The sequence below is a fragment of the Pongo pygmaeus genome, chromosome 9 (assembly GCF_028885625.2).
Source record: "Pongo pygmaeus isolate AG05252 chromosome 9, NHGRI_mPonPyg2-v2.0_pri, whole genome shotgun sequence".
Taxonomy (NCBI): domain Eukaryota; kingdom Metazoa; phylum Chordata; class Mammalia; order Primates; family Hominidae; genus Pongo; species Pongo pygmaeus.
The window spans coordinates 73,710,575-73,733,337 of NC_072382.2; the positions used below are offsets into that span (position 1 = coordinate 73,710,575).

At 55.4% G+C, this 22,763-nt stretch overlaps 1 protein-coding gene across 2 annotated transcripts in view; it reads right to left on the bottom strand.

The window, feature by feature from the left end:
- STARD10 (StAR related lipid transfer domain containing 10) overlaps positions 1-21,519 on the bottom strand; it is a 31,161-nt gene extending 9,642 nt beyond the window's left edge. Inside the window, exons 1-2 of one of the 2 annotated variants that reach the window (XM_054440853.1) lie at positions 21,367-21,519; positions 16,521-16,840 (exon numbers count right to left, since the gene is read on the bottom strand). In XM_054440853.1, the coding sequence (XP_054296828.1) occupies positions 16,521-16,727 (207 nt within the window). In that variant the 5' untranslated portion in view covers positions 16,728-16,840; positions 21,367-21,519. Of the gene's footprint in view, positions 1-16,520; positions 16,841-17,209; positions 17,429-21,366 lie in introns of those variants that run through there. The other variant, XM_054440855.2, reaches the window with a different exon arrangement.
- Positions 21,520-22,763: the final 1,244 nt, after the last annotated feature.

Below are 22,763 nucleotides of genomic sequence, written 5' to 3' on the forward strand. Positions count from 1 at the left end.
AAACTCTGAGTAGCACTTTATCTTATAAAGAGAAACTTCAAAGGTTTCCCAGGCTAGTGGCAGACTCTTGCGGAGGAAAGCCCCTGCCCAGAGAGTAAGAACCTTTGCTGTGGCAACGCAGGTGAAGAAACTGAGGCAGGCCGGGTCGTGGGGGTCAGGTAAGTGTCCACAGGCCTCCCCAGCCTGGCCTGGCTCGTGCCCTTTCCACAGGCAGGCAGCACTGCTGCACTAAGTAGAACAAATTACACCCATCTTTGTTCCTGCTGGCGGCGGTGGCCACGCCCCAAAGGTGTAATTCTAAGAGGCTTGGGGAGGGACAGGTGGCGGGGTAGGGCTGAGTCTCTGGAGAGCACCAGGTGGGCAGGCCCGTACCAGGAACCCCCAGCTATTAGGCCCTGGGTGAGTGAGTGTCCACACCAGGTGTTGCCTGCTAGGCCATCTTGGCTGCCCCTGGAGAAACTCCCCTTGGAAACAGGAACCCAAGGGGGGTTGCTCCACCAACGAGCCATGCTGGGCTTGAGCGCATTTAAAGCCTGGTGACAGCAGGGACCCCGACATACAGTGGTATTACATTTGAGAAAACAGGCCAGCCAGGTGTGGTGGCTCACTCCTGTAATCCTAGCACTTTGGGAGGCCGAGGCGGGCAGATCACCTGAGGCTGGGAGTTCAAGACCAGCCTCACTAACATGAAGAAACCCCGTCTCTACTAAAAATACAAAATTAGCCGGGGTGGTGGCACATGCCTGTAATCCCAGCTACTCAGGAGGCTGAGGCAGGAGAATCGCTTGAACCCGGGAGGCGGAGGTTGCGGTGAACCAAGATTGTGCCATTGCACTCCAGCCTAGGCAACAACAGCGAAACTCTGTCTCAAAAAAAAAAAAGAAAAGAAAAAGAAAACTGAGGCCAGGGGGAGCAAGTAACACCAGAGGAACTACAGTCTGTGTCCCAGGCACTCCACTCTCCAAACCCCCTCAAGTTCTCAAGGTGAAAAACCGGGATTCCTGAGAACCCCTGGGACCAGCACTATACTCCACAGCTCCCCAATTCCCATGAAGCCACGATCAGAAGGGACTGACCAAGCAAGGCGCAGGAAAGACCCACACAGGCTTTGAGGCTGGCAATCCCAGGCTCAATCCCGGCTCTGTCTCCTGGGCACAAGAGTTAACGCTTGGAGTCTTCATTTCCTCATGTGAAAAATGGAAATAATAATAGCAGCTATCTCATGGGGATGTTGTGATTAAATGAGATAACGCATGTAATATGCCTAGCGCATAGTAAATACTCAAAAATAGGCCGGGCACAGTGGCTCTCACCTGTAATCCCAGCACTTTGGGAGGCTAGGCGGGTGGATCATTTGAGGTCAGGAGTTCGAGACCAGCCTGACCAACATGGTGAAAACCCATCTCTGCTAAAAATACAGAAAAAAAAAAAAAAAATTAGCTGGGTGTCGTGACGCACACCTGTAATCCCAGCTACTCGAAAGGCTGAGACACGAGAACCACTTAAACCCAGAAGGAGGAGGTTGCAGTGAGCTGAGATCAAACCACTGCACTCCAGCCTGGGTGACAGAGTGAGACTATCTCAAAACAGAAAAAAAGAGTAGCTATTGGCTGGTCCAAATGTAGTGAGTGATCTCAATTGATTATTCACAGTAAGTTACAGATCGAGCTCCTTGTTCTACTGTTTTCCCCCTTCTCACTACTGCATTTGACTAGTCTTTAAAAAAAAAAAAAGTAGCTATTATTACTCCAGCAGGTTTCTGTGAGTAGCCATGCACCCTTCCATGTGGCCAGGACTAAGCTGCATTTGCAGATACTGTGTACCCTGGGTGCCTCCCGCGCCTCACCCTGCCCTGCCCTTCCATTCATCCTTTCACCATTCTCTGAAGCCTGCTGTGTGCCAGACCTGTGTGCAACTGGGTGGTGGGAGACCGGCGGTGAACCGGACCTGAGCCCTGCCCCAAAGAGGTCCCGCCAAGTAGAGTGGTAAGGGACAGGGACACAAAACCTCAAGATAGCATGAGCAGGGCTAGGAGAGGCGAATGCACATGAACTGCATGGCAGAGTGCGCCTGAGCCCAAAAGGATAAGGCCCTGAGCCACTGAGGGGCAGGAAAGGGCATTTCAGCAGGGGGACAAGCAGTGCAAAGGCCTGGAGGGTTAAACAAACAAGTACAGTGCAGGGTCCAGTGCCCAAGCTGTGTCTCACTCTACCCCCCACCTCTCTCCCGCCCCCTGCCTGTGTTCTCTGGGATGTCTTGCCAGTGCTGAGCATTAGAGAAGGTGGACTCTCCATTCCAGGGAGGGGCAGCAGTCTCTCCCAAGACCCAGGGAGATGGTCGACCTGAGAGATGGGAAAGGAAGTCAGGTCCCCTCCATGAGGCCGTGTCCTGGCCTTGAGAGCCAAAGGCCCAGGCAGTTACAAGCAAACAAACACACAGACAGGTGGACCTAAGGCTAATCCTCCCTCCAAGACTTTACACAGCAGGACGCCAGTATCCTTGCCCATGGGATATGTGGGGCACACAGATTATCCCAAAGTCCTAGGGACCCAGGAAATGATCTCTTCACTCAGAACCCTTCAGGTGACCACTGGGGAAACCTGGCTTCAGTTGGGCGCTGAAATATCCCACAGGCTGTGCTAACTTCTCCATACATTGCATTTCAGCAGATAGTTTTGTGATGGGAGTAACTGTTAAGCAAATCACCCTTTCCCAACAGAACCATATTCAAATGAGAGGAAGAATTCCTGATGGGGTGGGGCACAAAGTATCAAATCAATCACAGCCCTGAACAACAGCCCCAACCTCAGTAACCATTACCATTGCTCGAAATCACTGACCATTCAGCACCTCGCAAAGGAGACAGGGGCACCTGCACCTGGACCATGGACCCCACAGGGGCTGAAATTTAGCTCAAACCACCTCTGCCAGCTGTCAAGGGCACAGAGCTGCATCCTTTGCAGATATTGACTCTGACCCTTCCAACACCCCAGAGGGAAGCATCATCCCCATTTTACAGATGCTGAAACTGAGGCCCAGGGAGGTACAATCCACACAGCTAACAATAGTGAAGCAGAGAACCAGAGTCCAGATGTGACTGACCCTATAGTGTCAGGACTTTCTGCTACCTTCACCAAGGGGCAGGACTGGCCCAGCTAAAACAAAACACCCTGGCAACTGGAGGCTGCCTTAGTTGATGGTTATAATGCAGTGCTTTGCTGACCAGGGAGGCAGAGCTCACAGATTCTTCCTCCAAACAAAGCTCCTGACCCAAGTTCCAGATTTTCCAGAACCCAGTGCTGGGGCTCCAAACCTGAAGCACCTATCGCCTGCAGGCCCAGAGTTCATACAGCAGCGCTGGTCCATCTGTGTCAGACAGACCTCTGCCCTGCCATGTCCCAGCTGGGCGGCCTTGGCTTGGGCAAAGAACTCTGAGCCCCAACATCTCATCTGTCAAGCAGGGATAATTCTCTCCTCAGAGTGGTCCTGTAAGAATTAGATGAGACTGGTCCCTAAAGCCCTTGGCAGTAGCTGCCCCTCCTCCAGCCCCAGACCCCAGCGACTTTCCCTGATTTCTCAGGCCCTGCCCTGGGGGAACACCTCCCACTAATCCCCAAAGGACAGGACATACAAGGACAACAAGGAACAAAGTTTAAAATAACAAAAATGCCAAGATCCGTCCACAGCATGAGTGCACAGGGAGGGGGTGGGCGGCTCTCTCACCCCCCGCACAGATGCCCCCTCTACCCTCACAGCCCACAGCCAGGCCCTGCCCTCACCATGCTGGACCAGGAGAGGAGGCTCTGACAGATGCAAAGCCTGGCCCACAGCACACAGCAGGTCTGAGCCCCAGCGCCAGTGCCCCTCTGCCCTTTCTGCTCCTGCTTCTCCTGCCATGACCCACTCACCAGCTGCTGGCTTCAGGGCCCTCCACTCTGCCCTTCCCTGAGGCCCCCACAAGGCAAGCATCAGGCCAAGCTGATGGAGCACCTGCCCCTTGCCTCTGGGTTTCTGGGGCCCCCAAAATGGAGACCACCAAGACCCTTCACTTTACACTCCCCCTGCCCCCCAAAAAAATCCCAAGAGCTGCACCAGGGCACAGACCCGAGGGTTCAGGGGAAGAGGGGAAGGAGAGAGGTCTGCTCAGTGCTGTCATGAGGGGTGCTGAGGTACCTCCTCCTCCAGCGCTGCCCAGAATGCTTTCCCAGGACTTCCTCTCACTGGCTCCCTTCCTATTATGTCTTCAATATGTCTTCAAACTTCAGACCGGCTGCCCCCTGTCCAGGCAGCCTGCCCTATCCCTAAACTCTCCAGGACAGGCTGGAGGCCACCCTTCCTTGTCTCCTAGACCCCCAGCAGCTCCCCCCTCAACACGCATTGTCATGCATTCATTTGCCTGCAATGCTGTGGGCCCCTTGCTCATCTTGGCATCCTCCATGCCTTGCAGGGGGCCTGGCCTACAGCAGGCGCTCAATAAGGAGCTGTTCCTGAATGGAGGCATGGGCAGGTAAGCCAACAAAGAGGCTGAGCCTGTGTGGGTTTCTCTGACTTTTAGAATGCTGGAGCCCTGGTCCGTGGCCCTCAGTGCATCTGTATAATTCAGAAGGAGGTGCAGCCGTGAAAATCCCTGAACTTTTGTAGATCTCTATAACACGAGGACAACTACTATTACTACTTCCGCCATCATCCTCTTAAAAAGGGGTAAAGGGCTGGGGGGTGGAGGCATGAGGCGTCAGAAATACCAAGAGACAGGTTCAGGGGAGATTCTGGGACTTGCTTTAAGATCTTTAATAGTCCTGACAGTCAAAGAAAAGTAAAGTAAAATTGTACTGAGGTACCAATTTATGCTCAGTAAATTACCAAAAATATATAAAATACTCACTGCTAATGAAGATATGGTAAAACTGTTACACAGTTAGTGGCAGCAAAAATTGGTTCCATATTCTAGAAAATAATTTGGCAAATACTTTTTACATCATTTTTATGATTTAAAATCATATGATTTAAATCATAAAAATGATGTAAAAAGTAATTTCTCTTTCTTTCTTTCTTGGTTCACTGCAGTGATCACAGTTCACTGTCCCAGTAGTTGGGACTACAGGTGTGTGCCACCACGCCTGGCGAATTTTTGTATTTTTTGTAGACATGGGGTTTTGTCATGTTGCCCAGGCTGGTCTCAAATTCCTGGGCTTAAGCGATCCTCCCACTTCAGCCTCTCAAAGTGCTGGGATTGCAGGTGTGAGCCACTGCACCCCACCAAAAATGTATTTTTCAATTCAGTTCCCAGAATCCCAGGACTACAAATTTGTATTCAGAAAAAAATATAAAATAAGAAAAAAAGTTATGTTATAATATTCGTGAGTATATTATTGAATTTGCAATTAGCAAATTATACTGGAGAACCACCTGAACACCACCAGCAGCAGTCCCAGTTCGGGTAAGAGTGACACATCATCCTAATGATGACTGCACACCACAGAGGGTGGAGGGTTCCCCCGAGCAGGGGTGGCCACTGAGCTAGCTCTGCACCTCCAGAACCCAGACAGGCCTATAGGGAACAGCTGCCAGAAATGTTCCTGCATTAATAATTCTGTAGCAATATGAGAAACTTCTACAGAGCAAGATTAAATAAACAAAACAGGATACAAGCTAGTACCTGTGACATGGTTTAAACCATGAACAAACTCTACACCTTTGAATGAGAGCTGGAAGGAACCAAGAAAAAGTTCTACTCAGGGAACTGAGGCTCCGGGTGATTTATCTTTATTTTTCTTTTTTGGATTCTCATTACTGGTGCTACAATATCGTTTATACAAGAGATAAAAATCACTTTTTTAAAAGAATTTTTTTTTTGAGACAGAGTTTGGCTCTGTCGCCCAGGCTGGAGTGCAGTGGCACTGTCTCGGCTCACTGCAACCTCTGCCTCCCAGGCTCAAGGATTCTCATACCTCATCCACCTGAGTAGCTGGGATTACAGGCGTGCACCACCGTGCCCGGCTAATTTTTGTATTTTTGGTAGAGATGGGGTTTCGCCATGTTGGCCAGAATGGTCTTGAACTCCTGGCCTCAAGTGATCCACCCACCTCAGCCTCCCAAAGTGTTGGGATACAGGCGTGAGCCACCACACCCAGCCTTACTTTTTTTCTTCCTAATTAAAAGCATTGCCCAGAACCCCAAGTCCTTACTCCCCAGACCTGAAAGCTGGGACTCAGCTGAGTTGGGGCCTGAGACTGCCCATCTGATGCTGAGTTAACCTGGGAACACTGCGTTGTCTGGCAGGGCTTGCAGGCACAGACAATGACAACTCTTTAGGTTCAAGGAAGGCACAAAGGGAAGCCAGAAATGCAGGTAGAGGGGGGCATCTAAGCTGGACCCTAAAAGATGACCAGGAGAGGAGACAGCACCCAGATGAAACGGAGGGGGAAGGAGCTCCCGGCAGAGGTGATGGCCTGAGAACTAGAAACGACATGGACTGGTTGGGGGAAGGAGAGGGATCAATGCAGTGCCACAAAGTAACCCGGGTGAACAAGGACAAAAGTGGGAAATGGAGCTGTCCTTTAGGGACCTGTTCATTCATTCATTCATTCTCAGCAAATGTGGATGGTGTGTGGCTCTGTGCCAGGCTCTGTGCTAGAAGGTTGGTATAATAAATTCACTGAATTCCATCTTCTCAACTACCCGGGAGGAGGGACAATTACATCCATTGGTAAACGGTGGCTCAGAAAAGTGAAGTGGAGGAACCAGGCTGGAACCCCTAGCATGAGCCAAAGTCTGTCCCTGAGACTCTTCCCTGAGAACTAGGCTCTGTTCTGTGTAGGACCCAAGGAATCAGGTGGGCCAGCACCTGGCCAGAGGAGGACAATCCCTGACAAGTCCATGCTGGGAGTTGGGGCTTTTGAGGGTGTGTGTGGAGTTCAGGGGATGTTGGGGCTGGCTTGCCTAGAGCTGGCGTGGGGGTTGGAAGGACACAGAGCACAGTGGTGTGGGCCCAATGCAGGGTCTCCTTGCCCCATATTTGGACTCAGTATTCCCACCTGCAAAATGACCAGACAATCCCTATGGCCCTCTCCTGTGAAGCAAAGGGGATCTGGCAGCAGCTACCTCCAACTCATCTTCTTCCCAAAAGTGGAACCCCTGAGACTGTAGTGGAGAGTAGAGATGTTACCATCTCTCACCCAGACAGAGCTCCCTGAGCAGACTGAGCTAGGCCTTCTCCGCCACTCTCCATCCAGGGCTGAGTGACTCATCCCTGCTCTGCCTTTTTCCCCCTTCCCTCCCTGGTCCCCAGCAGCCTCCCTGGACCTCCACCCCCACCTCCACCTCCAGGCTCCAGAGCAGCAGGCCCAGCTCTGCAGCAGTGATGAACGTTGCAGAGGCTGGCCTCCTGCCCTGTACCTCTCCACTTCTATCCTGGGGGGCGAGGGGGAGCCAGGCAGAGAAGGGAGAGCTGAGAAAGGGAGGCAGAGAGTGGAGGGCCTAGAAGAAAAGGGAAGGGGTAGGGGATGCCAGTGGGACAACACAGAGGCCAGGGCTGACTTCCAGACATCAAGACAGGCAAAGACAAAGAGGGAAAAAGCCTCCCAGGGCTTCCGGGTCACCAGTGGACTGACGCCCCCAGAGCTTTCCAGTAAAGTTCCAGCCTTCATCCCCAACAGCCTCCAGAGCACCGCACCCTGGGCAGCCCACAGATGTCTCCCGCTCCCCATGCTTAGCGCTGCCATAGCAGTCACAGTTCTCCCTGTGCCTGGCACTGCCATAGTGGGCATGGTTCTCCCTGTGCCCAGTGCCGCCATAGGGGGCATGGTTCTCCCTGTGCCTGGCACTGCCATAGTGGGCATGGCTCTCCCTGTGCCCAGTGCTGCCATAGTGGGCATGGTTCTCCCTGTGCCTGGCACTGCCATAGGGGGCATGGTTCTCCCTGTGCCCAGCGCTGTCATAGTGGGCATGGTTCTGGGCTTGTCCCTTATGCTGTTACTCTCAACCTCTAGCCAACTCTGCCCGTTGGATTCCTCTCGGCCACGACCTTCCCAGAAGCCCCTCTTCACTGCCCAGACAGGCCTCACCATCCTTACTTGGACCCCTGTAGCCACATCCTCTTCTCTGGCCTCCTGACTTCCAGGCCAATCTGTCCTCTGTGGCCAGGGAGCTTTTTAAAACCCAGAGCTGGTAATGGCCCTTCCCAGCCTGAAAGCTTCTGCTGTCTGTCTGTCTATCTCTCTCTCTCTCTTTCTCTGCCATCAGGATAAAATCTAAACTCCAAAATTTCCTCCCCACCCTGGTTCTGCCTCTTCTTTTCCTCACTGTTATCCCTGAACCCCTGCCACAGGGGAGCCTACCTCCCTGACCAACTCACCAAGACTTTCTCAGCTTGCTGCCTTATCCTGCTGGGCCCCCGAGGCCCCATCCAAACACCAGCTCCTGGAGAAGCCCCTGTACCGTCCCCCAACCATGCTGCCAGTCACTGGCCTCACTCAGCCTGAGTATATGTCTCTGTCCCCACACTGCTCACAAAAGGCTGTCACTGTCTCCATGTGTCTCCCCATGAGGCCTTGAGTCTCTTAAGAGCAGGACCCAGGTCTGATATCTCCAGGTGGCTGGCAGGATGGGTGGGAGGCATGAGAAGAGGTTTGTTGAATGAATAAACAACTGGGACAGGAACAACATGACCAGTAGAAATATTAAGGACAGAGTAACCTTAAGACACAGGAACAAAGTGACCAGTAGAGACATTAAGGACACTGCCAGTAACCATTAAGGGACAGGGGAACAGAGATGGATAGAAAACACACCCCAAAGGGAAGACCTTGAGACCCAGAGACAGGATTGAGGCGGCTGCACCCCTCTTCGTGCCTCCCTCTATCCCCTCTGGCATGCTTGGACTGGCCTTGATGCCCTGGGGCCCCTGGAGGCAGGACAGGGGGCTTCAGAAGGGGAAACCACAGCACCATCAGAGCTGAGCCAGGGGCGGGAGCTGCCAGGAGACAGCTGAGGAGACATAATTGGATCACAGACAACTCTGCTTCTGCAGTGAGGGGGTGTGACTCACACACACAGAGTAACGCCAGACACAGAAACACACACAGAGTCTCACACTCACAGGCACAGGCGCACATACCTTCAACACAGATTGACTGACCCTGTCAGGCCCCTGTCCCGGGGCTGTCACGTGGGTAGGAAGGGGGAGATGGGAAACCCAGCACCTGCCCCTGAGGAGCTCAGTGTCTGCCAGACTAAGGGCCACATCACACACACAGTCACCCACAATTCAGCTCCACACACGAAGGCCCCAACAGAATCTTCAATCCCTGTCACATTATCTCGTCCTTATACACAACCATCATCTGGTGTCTTATTTAGTTGTTTGCTTCTATTTTGCTCATCACCCCTTCAGGATGTAAAACCCATGACAGCAGGGTCTGATCTGTGTGGTTTGCCCCTAAATTCCTAGATATGACACAATCCTTGGAACATAGTATGTCCTCAATAAACATACTGAAGCAACGAATGAATGCATGCATGTATGCGAGTGGAGACACACAAGGGAACTCCATCCTTCTGGCTATCGGGCCTCTACCTCAAGACTCATCACCTCCCTGGCAAAGTACCATGCCCCAGCCACTCTGGCAGGGTCCAAAGATGGCAGGCAGGGGCAGGAGATGGTGGAGGGGATCTCAGGAAGCCGGGGCAGATGGAGGTGGTAACACAAAACCCAAGGATGAGTAAATGGCTCAGGCACCAAAGGGGAGAGCAGAGGTGGCAGTCACCCCCTACTTCCCATTGGGCAGCAGGAGGCAGTATATATGTGCAGACATTGCTCACTGGCCCCAGGACATAGGATTCCAGAGAAGCATCAGAGGTGGCAAGTACCTGCCTTCAGGGAGCCCAGGCTGAGGGGCAGGAAGGCAATGGTTATGCTAAAGCCCCAGAGAACAGCTCCAGCTGCCCTGTGCCACCTGCCCCAGGCTCTCTTTAATGACAGGTGACAGGAATCTACTGTGATTGGCATGGGACCCTCTGCTGCCCATACTTTTGAGTCTCCAGGGGCCCCAGGGCATCAAGGCCAGTCCAAGCATGCCAGAGGGGATGAAGGGAGGCACCAGGAGGGGTGGGGCTGTCTCAAGCCTGACACGTAGTCTGAGCTGCTTTCCCCGACCTATTGCCAGAGCACCACCATCTGCCCAGTCAGGGGCAAAGGTGAGGGATCAGGGCCGAAATAAGGTTTCTATCCCCATCTATCCTCCGTGGCAACCAGGCACCCAGGCCAGGTCTCCTGCTCCTCGGGAACAAGCTGGAACAGCCCCGCAGAGGCCCTGGAGCCCCACAGAGCACAGGCCTCTGGGGTCATGGCATCCACAGCCCTGGCTCCAAGTGGCCCAGCCAAGCATGGAGATGCAGGCGAGGAAAGAAAACCCATCTGTCTCCAGGACTCCCTTTCTCTCATCTCCTGAAACTTTAAAGACTCTGGGTTGGAAACTGAGCTGGGGCTCGTTAAAGTTTAAAAGCGGGAGCCTGGGGAGCTGGGTGTGGAGGGCACAGAGCCAGCCTCGGGGCTGAGGGCTCCTCTAGTCCCAGCAGGGACACAGCCTGAAGGCACCCTCCACTCCACTCCAGCTCGTAAAGGTTCCTTGGCCTGCTTAGCGCAGGCACTGAGGGGGCCGTACATCCATGCCGTCCTGCATCCCAGCCTGCACAACACTTCACAGTGTGCACATCGCAAAGAGTTATGCTATAACCATCATATCCCGTCCATGATCACTCCTAAGGCTCTCCGGATTCCATCCCTTGCTCCATTCCCCACAACCTGGCTTTAAGGTGGGCCTTCGCACCTCTGCCCAGACAAATACAGCAGCAGCACCCTCTTACCAGCCTCCCTGTCTAAAACCCTACCCTGGCACCCCAGAGCCTCTAAGACTCAAGGCATGGGGCCTCACTCTAGCTCTCTAATCACCTCCAGCCCCCTGAGTTCTGAGCCCGCACTGAACCACCTTCCATTCTCCAAATGCACTACCCTGTGATTCGCCTCTGGGCCTTTGCACAGCCGCTGCTCTGTATGGAATGCTCCCGACGCGATCAAACTTGTAATCTTCATTCCCCACCCAAAAGGATCACCTGAACATTCCTCCTCTGTGGAGTTCCTTCCCTGACCCCCAAGGCTAATTCAGATGCCCTCTCTGGATTTCCAGAGCTCCCGTGACAAGTGTGTGTCTCAGCACCCAGCCGGAGGCTCCTTGAAGGCAGGGCTTGGATCTGATTGCCCTCTCCGTCCCCCACCTCCAGCACAGGGCCAAGCAGAAAGAGGGTAATGATGGATGCTTGCTGAATGTGTGAATGAATGAAGTCTCTGAAGATAGGCAGGGCAGATAAGGAAGCTGAATCCCAGGCACAGACAACTTGCCCAGGGCCACACAGCCAGGACTCTGGATCCTGGTGTTCTTTCCCCAACATCCTCAACCCAACCCAGGCACCTCCTCCAGGACGACTTCCCTAACACCTCCAGCCACCTCTATTCTTTCCCTTGTCTGAGCTCCTCCAACCCAAAGTCTAGACACTGACTACCAGGGGTCATGCTCTCTGGGAGCCTGTTCCCTGAGGACAGCTCTGGAAATACTTCTTCCAGTTCCGCCCATGCCAAGTCAGAGCTGGAACCAGGCAGCTCAGGGCCTAACCCTGGATTCAGGATCCCCTTCTAGGGACCTCTCCGATGACACAGACTGGCAAGACCTTAGCCACCATCGTCACTCTGTGTCCAGCACGGCAGCCTCCCCCACCCTGGCCTAAGGTTAGGACAGCCTCTACAGACCACCTGTCCAGCAACTTCCTGTATGGGGAAACCGTGCCCCACAGCAGGCAGAGCCAAGCTAGAGCCTGAATTGACCCAGTCCAAGGCCCTAAAACTAGATGAAGTCGTGCGCCTGCCACTGCCGATAAGAAGACTGACCCAGAACGGTGAAATGACCCTCAAAGTGACATAGTGAGGACTGGACTCTTGCCCAGCTGGGTCTCCTCTAAGGTGCCCTCCCACAATGACACAGCACAGGGAGACCCACAGGCCCAATCATGTTAATAACCCAGCCCAAGGGAGTGGCGAGATCTCAGCCTTGGCGAGTCAAGGACCTAGGTCCTGATCTAGCTTCAGCCATGTCCGGCTGTTTGGCTGTGCACAAGTGAATTCCTGCCCTGAGCCTCAGTTTCCACATCTGCTTGATGGGATTAAGGAGACCTGTCCCACACGTGGCCCTGACCTTCCCTATGACCCTTTTGAGTCCCAGAGACTGGTAAGAGTGGGAAGGGCCTTGGAGACCCCTGAGCCATCTGGCATTTCATAGGGTGAGAGGGTGAGGTGCTGAGGGGTCATGAGCTGATCACTGGCTTTGGTGTCTGGAACCCAGGTGGCCTGTGGTGTGGCGTAGGTGGACAGTGAGACAGGGCTGGGAGGGGCCGCTGGAGCTTTTCCCAAAGGGGAAGGGGAGGAGCAGCAGGACAGGAAGTCAGAGGAGACAGGTCCCCACTGCCCAGCTTCCTGTGGCCAGCAGAGCCTCAGGCTCTCAGCCACACCCCCTCCCGCACCTGCTCCAGGGCCAGGTCTCTCCTGTCATGGGCCCAGGCTCTTATCAGGTCTCATTCCTGCCCCCAGGCTGCCTGTGCAGTGGGTGGGAGGTCACCTGGAACTGTCCTCTCTCCACCAGGGTCTGAAGACCTCTGAGGAGATACGCAGGTCTCCCCTGCCTCTCACGCGGCAGGCCTCAGGAGAAAAGAGCACGTGAGCATCCAGGCCAGGGCCTCACAGGCCATGTCCTCTGCTGTCTGCCTGCTCCTCATCTCTCCCCCAGGGCCCCAGCCCAGGTGCTGAGTTCAGAGGCTCTTGGAGCCAAGAGGGCCCAATGGCACAGATGGGCAAGCAGCCCAGAGAGGGGCAGGAATGTGCCCAAGGTCACATGCAACAGCCAGGACTGGACCCCAACTGGCCCTGGTTGAATGACTGACAGAAGCTCTTGGTCTCCCGTTTCTCATGCCAATACAGGTGCCATGGGGAAGCTGACCTGAGGTTTGAGAGACCTGAGTTCAGGCTCCAAGCTGCCCCATGCCTTGTACCCAGGATCCACGTTCAGCATCTGTCCCTGGGATAGGGCCTGAACTCTCAGGAGGTGGTGTCTGCCTCCTCTCCAGTATTCAGAGTACAGTGCAGCCCTGGGGCCAGGTCAGGCTGGAGGCCAGGAGGGAGGGAAGGGGTGGAGGTGGCCTCCAACAGCCCCTTTCTCTTTGTCCTGGCTCCAACTACTGGGCCTTGAGCCACAGTGGCTTCCAGGGACCTCTGGACCCAGGTAAGGGGAAGGGAGATGAGGAGGAGCAAATGAATCAGGTAGATAGCTAGGTGGAGTCCTACCCCCACCCTGGGATCAGGAGCACGGGGCATGTCCAGGGGGCAGCTGGCTTTCCCAGCTCTGGGGACAGGCCCAGAGCAGGCTGAGGCAGGAGTGGGGAGGGGGAAAGGGGGGCAGAAGCTCAGCAAACACCTGCAGTTGAGTCCCAGCCTCCTGGAGTGACCCAGTCGTCCCCAGGGATTCTGGCTCCAGACCTGCTGGGTGACCTTGGCAAGCCACTCCCCTTTGTGGGCCTCGGCTTTCTCATCCATCAAACAAGAATAGGATGATGAGAACACCGCGTCCTCCAGGCCTTCAAAGAGTTATTGATGGGGTTAAAGGCCACAGTGTTGACTAAGATGCGAGCCCATGTGGAGAGGGGCAGGGGCTCTGGAGCTAGGCTGGCATGGGTTCCACTCTTGCCTCAGCTGTGGCATGACCTTAGGCAAATAACATTACCTCACTCAGCCTCAGTTTCTTTGTTTGTAACATGGAGACAAGACTACACTGCCCCAGACTAGCCTCGGGGTAAATTAGATGAGGGGGAGAAATGCTTGGCTCAGAGCAGGGCTCTCATTATCAGAAATGGGATTATCTGCATGGAACCTGGGAGTCCTGGAATCTTGGGGATGGGAAGCTTACAGGCCTCTGTCAATCTCTCCCAGAGCTCCAACTAGCTGCTCTGAGAGGATCAGGAGTGGGGAGCTGGCACCTTGGGGTGCCCATAACCAGGGTCCCAGCCTCCTTCCTGGGTCTGGGCTCTGCTCACCTCCTCTCCCCACCCTCTCTCCATTGTGGGGAGCAAAGCTGGGGATGCACCCTGCAGGGAGAAGCAAGGCAGGAGGACTACCAGGATGCTGTAGATCTGGGTTCCAGACCCAGCTCTGCTGAGACAGCTGTGTGACTCTAGCCAGGTCCCTGCCCCTCTCTGAGCCCCAATATCCTTGCCTGCATCCCAGGGGCCGGAGGGGTATGACATAGGGATTACCAAGGGCCCTTTAGCGCCTCCAACATCCATTCAGTCTGAAAGAAAAGGAGGGTAGGGTCCTGGCTGCCCAGGGTGTATGCCTGTCCAGAAGCCTACAATACCCCAGTTTTTCCAAGTCTCCGCCACCCACAAGGAAGGCCTCCTGACAAGTCTGATCTGGCCACAAGTGGTCTGTTGCAGTCAGCCTGTCCCCCAGACCCACAAATTCCAGGCCTGGGCTGGGCAGGGTTTATTCATTAACCAAGTCAGATGGAGGAGGTAGCTCCGCCCTATTGACACAGAGGGTGGGAGTACTGGCCTCAGTTCAGACCCCTCCTCCTCTGACTTTCTGGAGTGCCAGCTTGGTGGGGAAACTACACTTCTCTCCCAGTGTGCACTGCCCGCCTGAAGCCTTTCCCAGGTCACAGTCAGGCTCTCGTGAATTCCCTTCTCACCTTTCATTCAATTTGTTCCTTTGTTCTTTCCTTCCCCCTCTCTTCCACCAATATCCCTGCTCTAACTGTGTTGGATGCTGGGGACGCAAAGAGGACAGGACCTGAGAGGCTGAAGCGGGTGGATCACTTGAGGTCAGGAGTTCAAGACCAGCCTGGCCAATATGGTGAAACCCTATCTCTACTACAAATACAAAAATTAGCTGAGTGTGGTGGTGTGCACCAGCAGTCCCAGCTACTCAGGAGGCTGAGGCAGGAGAATCACTTGAACCTGGGAGGTAGACATTGCAGTGAGCTGAGATCTCACTACTGCACTTCAGACAGAGTGAGGCTTCTCAAAAAAAAAAAAAAAAAAAAAAAAAAAAAATGATAGGAGACCAGTCTCTGCTCTCAGGGAACAACCAGCTGGGACATGCCAGCTGCCTTCCCCTTCCCTGCTCCTCAGGCTCAGACACAGGTCAAGGTCCTGAGGCCCTGGGCAGCGAATCCCAAAGTGGGAGACACACATGGAAACCCAGAGGGAAAGACAGTCAGATGGCCAAGGTGCAGACAGAGTCAGAGGGGAGAAGGGGAGGCAGAAAGTGAGAAGCAGATAATCGTGTGCGGATGGACAGAAGTATGTGTAAATGATTAAGACAAAGTGAGGCAGAAGGGCTCAGGGTCAGAGGGGAAAGGTCAGACATCTCAGGTCTTGGTAAGGGGCCAAGATACATGCCTGAACTAAGTCTGAGACTAGGTTCCAGGCAGAAGGGGAGGGTGGACTCCTCCACATTTCCAGGAGGATAGCAGAAGGGAGAAGGCAAGGAAGAGGGAGGTGAAGGGCACAGCCTACTGCCAGAGCCCATTGCAGGGGGACCTACCAGCCCTGGAAATGCAGCACCTACAGCAACATCAGATGTGTTGTGGGCAGCTATGGAGGCCCTTAAACCAGAGTCTTCACCAGCCCCTGCCCCATCTGGTCCCCTGGGGGAGGTACGTTCCCAGGGTCCCAAACCCCAAGCCTGCCCTGCACGGCAAAGAGAGGAGAATTGTGGGGTTGGGAGAAGCAGGGGAGATGGCTGTGAGCAACTGATGTGTCTGCAACTGCCCCCTATGTTGGCTTCCCTTGACCCCAGGCCCCCTCCTCCCCCAGCCCACCTGCAGCCTGGCTCTGTGCAAGGCAGGGGTATCGGAGCCCTGCCTTCAGGATCTGCCAGCCACAATCCTCTGTAGAAGGCTGAGGGAGCAGCCAGGGAGGGAGGGAAGGGAAAGAGCAAGAGCGGGCATCAGGCAGGAAGGAACTGGGTCCTGGGCACCCCAGGGTGCAGAAAGCAGGGAAGGAGACCCAGCTCAGGCTGAGAACCAGGAATCAGGGAGAGAAGGGCCCAGTCTCCCACCTGGAGTAACTCAAGTCAGGAACCAGGTGCAGGCTTCCCCAGCAGAGGGGTCCCTGAGGGAGACCACTATCCTAGAAGGACCTGGCAGCAGCCCAGATCCCTGGAACAGGCAGGGACATGCAGAAGCCTGGGTTCCAGCTGAGAGAGGCAGGGTGAGTCACTCCTGCTCTCCAGGCCTCGGTTGGTCCATCTGTGTGATGGGGCTTGGCCCAGCAGACTGTGCCTCCTCCAGGTCCCTGGCAGGAGACTCTCTCTGGGCCCAGATACACAGCCAGGTGTCTAGCCCGGAGAGAGGACCAGGAGACTCCAGGAGAGAGGCAGTTAAGGGTGCAGTGGAGGCTGCAGGTATAGCGAGCAACCCTACCTTGATCTTGTGCAGCGTCCGATCCATCTCCACAGCCTGCACCCAGACAGACACCCCAGCCTTGCTGTAGGTCAGGTTCCAGCCCACCTCAGCCTCACACTCTGACCGGAAGCTGCGAAAGTCTTGGTCATCGGGCACCTGGACACTCTCACGGCCCAGCACCGGCCGAGGCCCTTGGGGCTCTGTAGAGGCCGCCGGCTTCTCCATGGGGAGTGTGGGGAGGCCCAGGGCCCTGGTCCTAGTCCGGCTCTCCTGGGTCCTCCGCGGAGGCTCCGACAACGTCGACGCGGCTGCAGATGCTGACGCCACCTTCCTGGGACCTGCAAGACCGGTTTGGGGACGGGAATCAGTGCGCTGGGGGCGCGGGTGGGGCTGTTCGGGGTCCTGGCGGGTGGGGAGCTGGAGAGAGGTAGGGGCTGGCCCCAGGGAAGGGCGGACGGGTGCTGGACAGCCTCGGGGGCCCCCTCCCGAGGAGCGCCCCAGACCCCCTGGGGCCGGCGTGGGGACTGCGTATGGGACGCGCTGGCCGGCGGGCGCCCGTCGGGACCCAGGGACTGGCCGGGACCCGAGGGGAGGGACGGTGCGGCGGGGCCCGCGGAGCGACCTGCTCAACTAACTCGCAGCGACGCCGGGCGGGCGCGGGGCGGGTGGCGGGGCAGGAGGGGCGCCCTCCAGGCCGGGCTGCTCACCTGTGCCCGCCGCTCCGCCGGGGCCCGCCGGGGCCCGCCGGGGCCGGGGTGCGAGCGCCGCCGCCGCAGCTGCCCGGGAGACCCGGTGCCGCGCGGGGACCCTGGGAGGAAGAGCAGTGGGTCCCGCCGCCCGGACCCGCCCCGGGCCCCAGCCCCGTGCCCCCCTCCCGGCTAGGCTGGGGGCTCGGGGGCTCGGCGGCCGCGGCTCGGGATTTTCCAGGCTGCGGAGGTGAAACTGACGGATCTCCGAGCCCCGCCCCGCCCCGCCCCGCAGGGTCCTAGCGCCCGCCCCCACCGGCCCCGGGAGGGGACCCGCGCGCGCGAGGGGCAAGTCCCCAGCGGGGACCGGGGAAGGGGTGAGGAGAGGCCAAGACAGAGTGGGCTCTGCGAGGAAGGGCCACGAGGTGCAAGAAGAGGAATTCTGGAAGTTAACTGTGAACCCCTTCTCTCCACCACCTCCCATACTCACAGGTACACACCTCTGCAACAACCTACAGTATTTACACACAGGCACGCTGTCCCCAGAACAACCCAGAGACGCCCCCACGCAATACCCCAGAGATCCAAAGATGGGCACACACCCCCATGACAATCAAGAGACTAACTCGCAGGGATGACAGCCCCACAGCAGCTCAGAGATGCCCACAGCTTGCATCCCCCACCAAGCTAGAGGCACACCAAGCCTACACACACCCAACCCCATTCCCATTGGGCTGTGCAAACCCAGCAGGAAGCCGATCCAACCCACAAGGCTCAAGGTTCACAAGCTGGCCAGATGTGGGCAAAATCTCCACCCCAGTCTCACTCCTACCTGGAAGCTTGAACCAGGACTCCCTCCAGCCTTTGTCCACGACTCCCACTCTGGCCCTTGTCCACCAGCACCCCTTCTCAGCATGCACACACGCGCGTGTACACACACACACACACATGCACGCACACACGCACACCTCCTATGGACTAGACTAGGCTCTCAAGAGCATCTGGCCCAGGGCTCTGGGCTCTCTTACCTCCCCAGGCAGAGTTGGCCAGAGCTCCATAGCTACCTGCACCAGCGCTCCTGCCATCCCTTCCAGCCAGGGAGGCTCCCCCCTGCCCCCTGGGTCCTAGTGCCAGCTCTTCCTCCATCTGCTCTGTGTGAACTGAGGCCAGTAGCTCAACCTCTCTGAGGCCAGGCCAGGGTGAGTGTGGCAGCCTGTCGCAGTGACTGTGGTGAGCTCCTCTGGATTAGCAACTAACAAGGCCCAACAAGAACCTGCCACGGTCATCCTGACCAGCACGCAGATCTCAGCCTCCTCCCACCTCCGTTCCTGTCTGTGCCCCGCTGCCTCCTCCTCTCTGGTCCTTAGTTTTCCATTTCCAGAGAAGGGAATCAGAATGGATAACCCTAAGGTGCCTCCTACCCTCACCAGCCTAGAGCTCCAGGATGGAACAGTTTTTCTTAAATGTGCTAAGAAAAAAACGAGGAGTCGAGGATTTGTCACGGTGCTTCACAAATAGAGGTGTTTCTTCCTGAAGTGCTTAAAGCACCGAGATGTTTGTAAATTAGGCCACATTTTAAAAATGAGTGGGGGTGAGTGGGGAGCTATGATGGCAAATGACCCTAAAGGGCATCCTGCAAAGTGAATCCTGGACAATGTGCTGCAGGTCCTCATGAGGCCTGTGTGAATGACCTTAGATCTCCAGGCCTCCCATCTGCAGTGTGGGAGGCACAGTCAGATAATCACCCCATCCCTTCTAAACCACACTCCTGAAAAGTGTCTGGGAATGAGTGGGTGGCAGGGGGCTGGCTCTGGGCTCAGGATGCCCAGGCTCTGATTCTCTATCTACCTCCTCTGCCTCTAACTCTAGGCAGGTCACTGCCCCTCCCCAGGCCTCAGCAGTTTTACTTCATACCCACACTGCCTGGGTGGGACACTCAGGCAGTGTGGGTATCAGATAAAACCCAAAGGGGACCCCAGTAGAGCCAAAGCCTGCTTTGCTTTGTGAACTGTATCCTCTTGGATCTGCCACGAGGAAAAGATGTGGCAGCACTGGCCTGGTGGCTCCTGCCTTTTTAGGGCCCCAATAAAACACACCTCAGCAGATAGCAGGCACCAGGGCAGCAAACCTCTCATACCCACCATCCAGTCCAGGGTAAAAAAGACAAGGCCAGGAGGCAGCAGTGAGGGCAGACTGACAGAAGGACTTCCCCACCCTAGACAGCTGCCAGAGAGATAAAAACTCAGGGAGGTGCAGATGGCAAGAACCAAACCATCACTCAGATCCAAACACAGAAGAACCAAGAATCTTTTGGATCTTGGGTCAGTAAAGGTGGGCGACCTGGCACCCAAGGGCTCAGGCAGCCAGGCCCTGGGCTCATCCCCTGGGTCCTAGGTTTAGGCCAGGCTACCTCGCCAGCAGGTGGGTAGAAGGGTATCACCTCATTCTACTCATCATTAATTTGCCCTTGCAAATGCCACCCCTCCCAGGAATTTCAGTATCTCTGGCTCTGGGTCTCATGAAAACCTCTCAAACATGACAAAGCCCATTCATATCCTTCTCAAAACACCCCTAAGCAGCCGAGAAGGGCCCTATCTGCTCCAGAGCAGAAGAATGAGCCCAGGAGGGCTGGAGGGGCTCTGGGAGAGAAGTCTGGGGAGGACCCACAACCTAGCAGCACAAAGGAACTGTGGAGCTGGGTTCAAATCCGGGCCCTCTTATTTCCTAGCTGTGTCACCAGAAGCCGGTGACAGGCCTTCTCTGAGCCCCAGTTTCCTCATCTGGAATAATAATACCTATCCTCTGAGAATTGTGGCAGGGAAAAGAGTTGTATTTGTGCCAGTTTCACCCCCAGATAAGTAACTAAAAATATAACTGGAGGGGGTGACTAGGGCAGGGAGAAATACACTGTCCAAAAATGCACAGTTCCAGCAAAAAGTGTTAAGGTAACATCTTTACATGATGGTTTGGCAAGTTTTGATTCTCACGGAAGATCAAACAATGGAAACAGTTTTGGCAAAGCATGACCCCTGCTCTGCCCACTGCAGTCTCCTGCCCCAGATCTGGTCCCCTCCACAGGAAGTGAATTGAGGTGTCTCTCTGACCCCCAGGCCAGAGTCCAGGTCTGGCTGCTCTCTGGGTCCCAGTTCCAGAATGGGGCATCACGGAGCAGGAGCCAGAGTGAGCATAGAAGGTGAGACTGTGTATGAGAAGGCGCTTGACAAACTGAGAAGCGGCGTGGGAATGTGAGGCATCATTACACAGGGCACTGGGCAGGCCTGGATCTCACACGTGCCCCTCGCAGACAGAGCAGCTGAGGTTGTGGGGGGCACGGGGCGCCCCTGCATCACACAGCAAGTCAGAAGCCCTAAGGGGACTCCAGTAACTCAGGATTGATCCAGACTCCTGCAACCGGGGAAGGGAGCACTTGGAAAGAGTCACACCAGACTTTTTGTTCACTATCCCCTGATGGCTGTTGGGGGAGGGGTCAGGGCACCTGCCTGGAGCCAGCCACCCCATGACCTGGTCCCTAACACTCCCCTCAACTCCCCACAGCAGAACTAAAGACCCCTCAGACTAAGGGCATCTGGCCCCACCCCCTCCCTGTACAGATAGAGAAACAAAGATCCTACTAGCAGGGACAAAGCAGAAATAAGAACCTAGGGGCCGGGTGTGGTGGCTCACGCCTGTAATCCCAGCACTTTGGGAGGCCGATATGGGTGGATCACCTGAGGTCAGGAGTTCAAGACCAGCCTGGCCAACATGGTGAAATCCCATCTCTACTAAAAATACAACAATCAGCCAGGTGTGGTGGCATGCGCCTGGGAGCCTACTCGGGAGGCTGAGGCAGGAAAATCACTTGAACCTGGGAGGTGGAGGTTGCAGTGAGCAGAGATTGGGCCACTGCACTCCAGCCTGGGTGACAGGGCGAGGCTCTGTCTCAAAAAAAAAAGGAATAAGAACCTGGGCTTCTCAGCTCCTAACCTGAGGCTCCTGCTCCTCCCACCCCCTATTACATACCACACCTTCCACTTGCCTGCTGGTGATCTTAACACAGTCACTGCCCTCTCTCAGCCTCGAGAGTCAGCCTCCCTCGGTGGCCCCCAACCTGCCCAGTGTCCTGGACAGTGAGGGGCCTGAAAGTCTAGCCTTGCTCCGGGATGCCCACCCCTACTCACCATCTAGTTAGACAGATGATGGCTGCCTTGGTCTCCCCTCTGGGAGATGATAGGGTCCCACCCCTACCCCTTCTCCCCCACCCCCTCCTCAGGGGTAACCCTGCCTGCCAGTTTTGGTGGAGCAAATTCACAGGTTGTCCAGGGCAACAAGGCAGTGTCCTGGCACTGTTCTAGAAGATTAGGCAGTGACCTGTGTGATGTCACCAGGAAGCAGTGGCATGGAGGAGGGGTTCCAGAGACCCTCAGAAGGGTGCAGCAGGCTGGGCGCGGTGGCTCACACCTGTAATCCCAGCACTTAGAGAGGCCAAAGCAGGCAGACTGCATGAGTCCAAGAGCTCAAGACCTGGCTGGGCAACATGGTGAAACCCCGTCTCTACTAAAAATTAAAAAATTAGCTGGGCACGGTGGGGCACACCTGAGGTCTCAGCTACTCAGAAGGCTGAGGCAAGAGGATGGCTTGAGCCCCGGAGATCAACGCTGCAGTGAGCTGAGATGGTACCACAGCACTCCAGCCTGGGTGACAGAGCAAGACTCTGTCTCCAGTTAAGAAAAAAAAAAAAAAAAAAAAAAAAAAAAAAGGTTCAGCACCAAGAACTCTAAGACCCCCAGGGCTGGCTTGGCCTTGAGAGGGGATGTGTCCTTCACAGTGGCAATAGGTGTTCCATCCCAGTCCCACCTGGAGCCGGATCTAAGTGTTTGCCCAGGGTGGGTCTCATACCTTGCTGGGCCTCACTGAGCAAACAGCTCACACCTGCCCTTAGGGAGCTGCTGGAGCCTCAGGGGGCCACACTGTAGTGCGCAGCCTCAAAGTCAGTGCAGGTCAGAGTCACCTCCACCTGCACTTCTAATGTCCTGTCACAGTCCCACACAGAAACACTCCACCTTGGTATTACACAGGGCTAGACCTACACAGCTACACACACACTTGGTCATGCCAGCCACACATGGAGTTGCCAGATAAAATACAGGATGACAGCCAGGTGCAGTGGCTCACACCTGTAATCATACCTATAATTCCAGTGCTTTGAGATGCTAAGGTGGGAAGACTGCTTGAGGCCAGGAGTTCGAGACCAGCTTAGAGAATACAGTGAGATGCTGCCTCTACAAAAAAATGTAAAACTTAGCTGGGCATGGTGGCACATGCTGGTAGTCCCAGCTACTAAGTAGGAGCCTGAGGTGAGAGGATCACTTGAGCCCAGGAGTTCGAGGCTGCAGCGAGCTATGATCGTACTACTGCACTCTAGCCTGGGTGACAGAGACAGACCCTGTGTCAAAAAAAAAAAAAAAAAAAAAAGGAAATGGGACAACTGAGACACAGAGAGGCTAAGTAACTTGTTCTAGACCACACACCACTAAGTAAGCAGTTTCAACCCAGATGGCCTGGCTTCCTAGCCCAA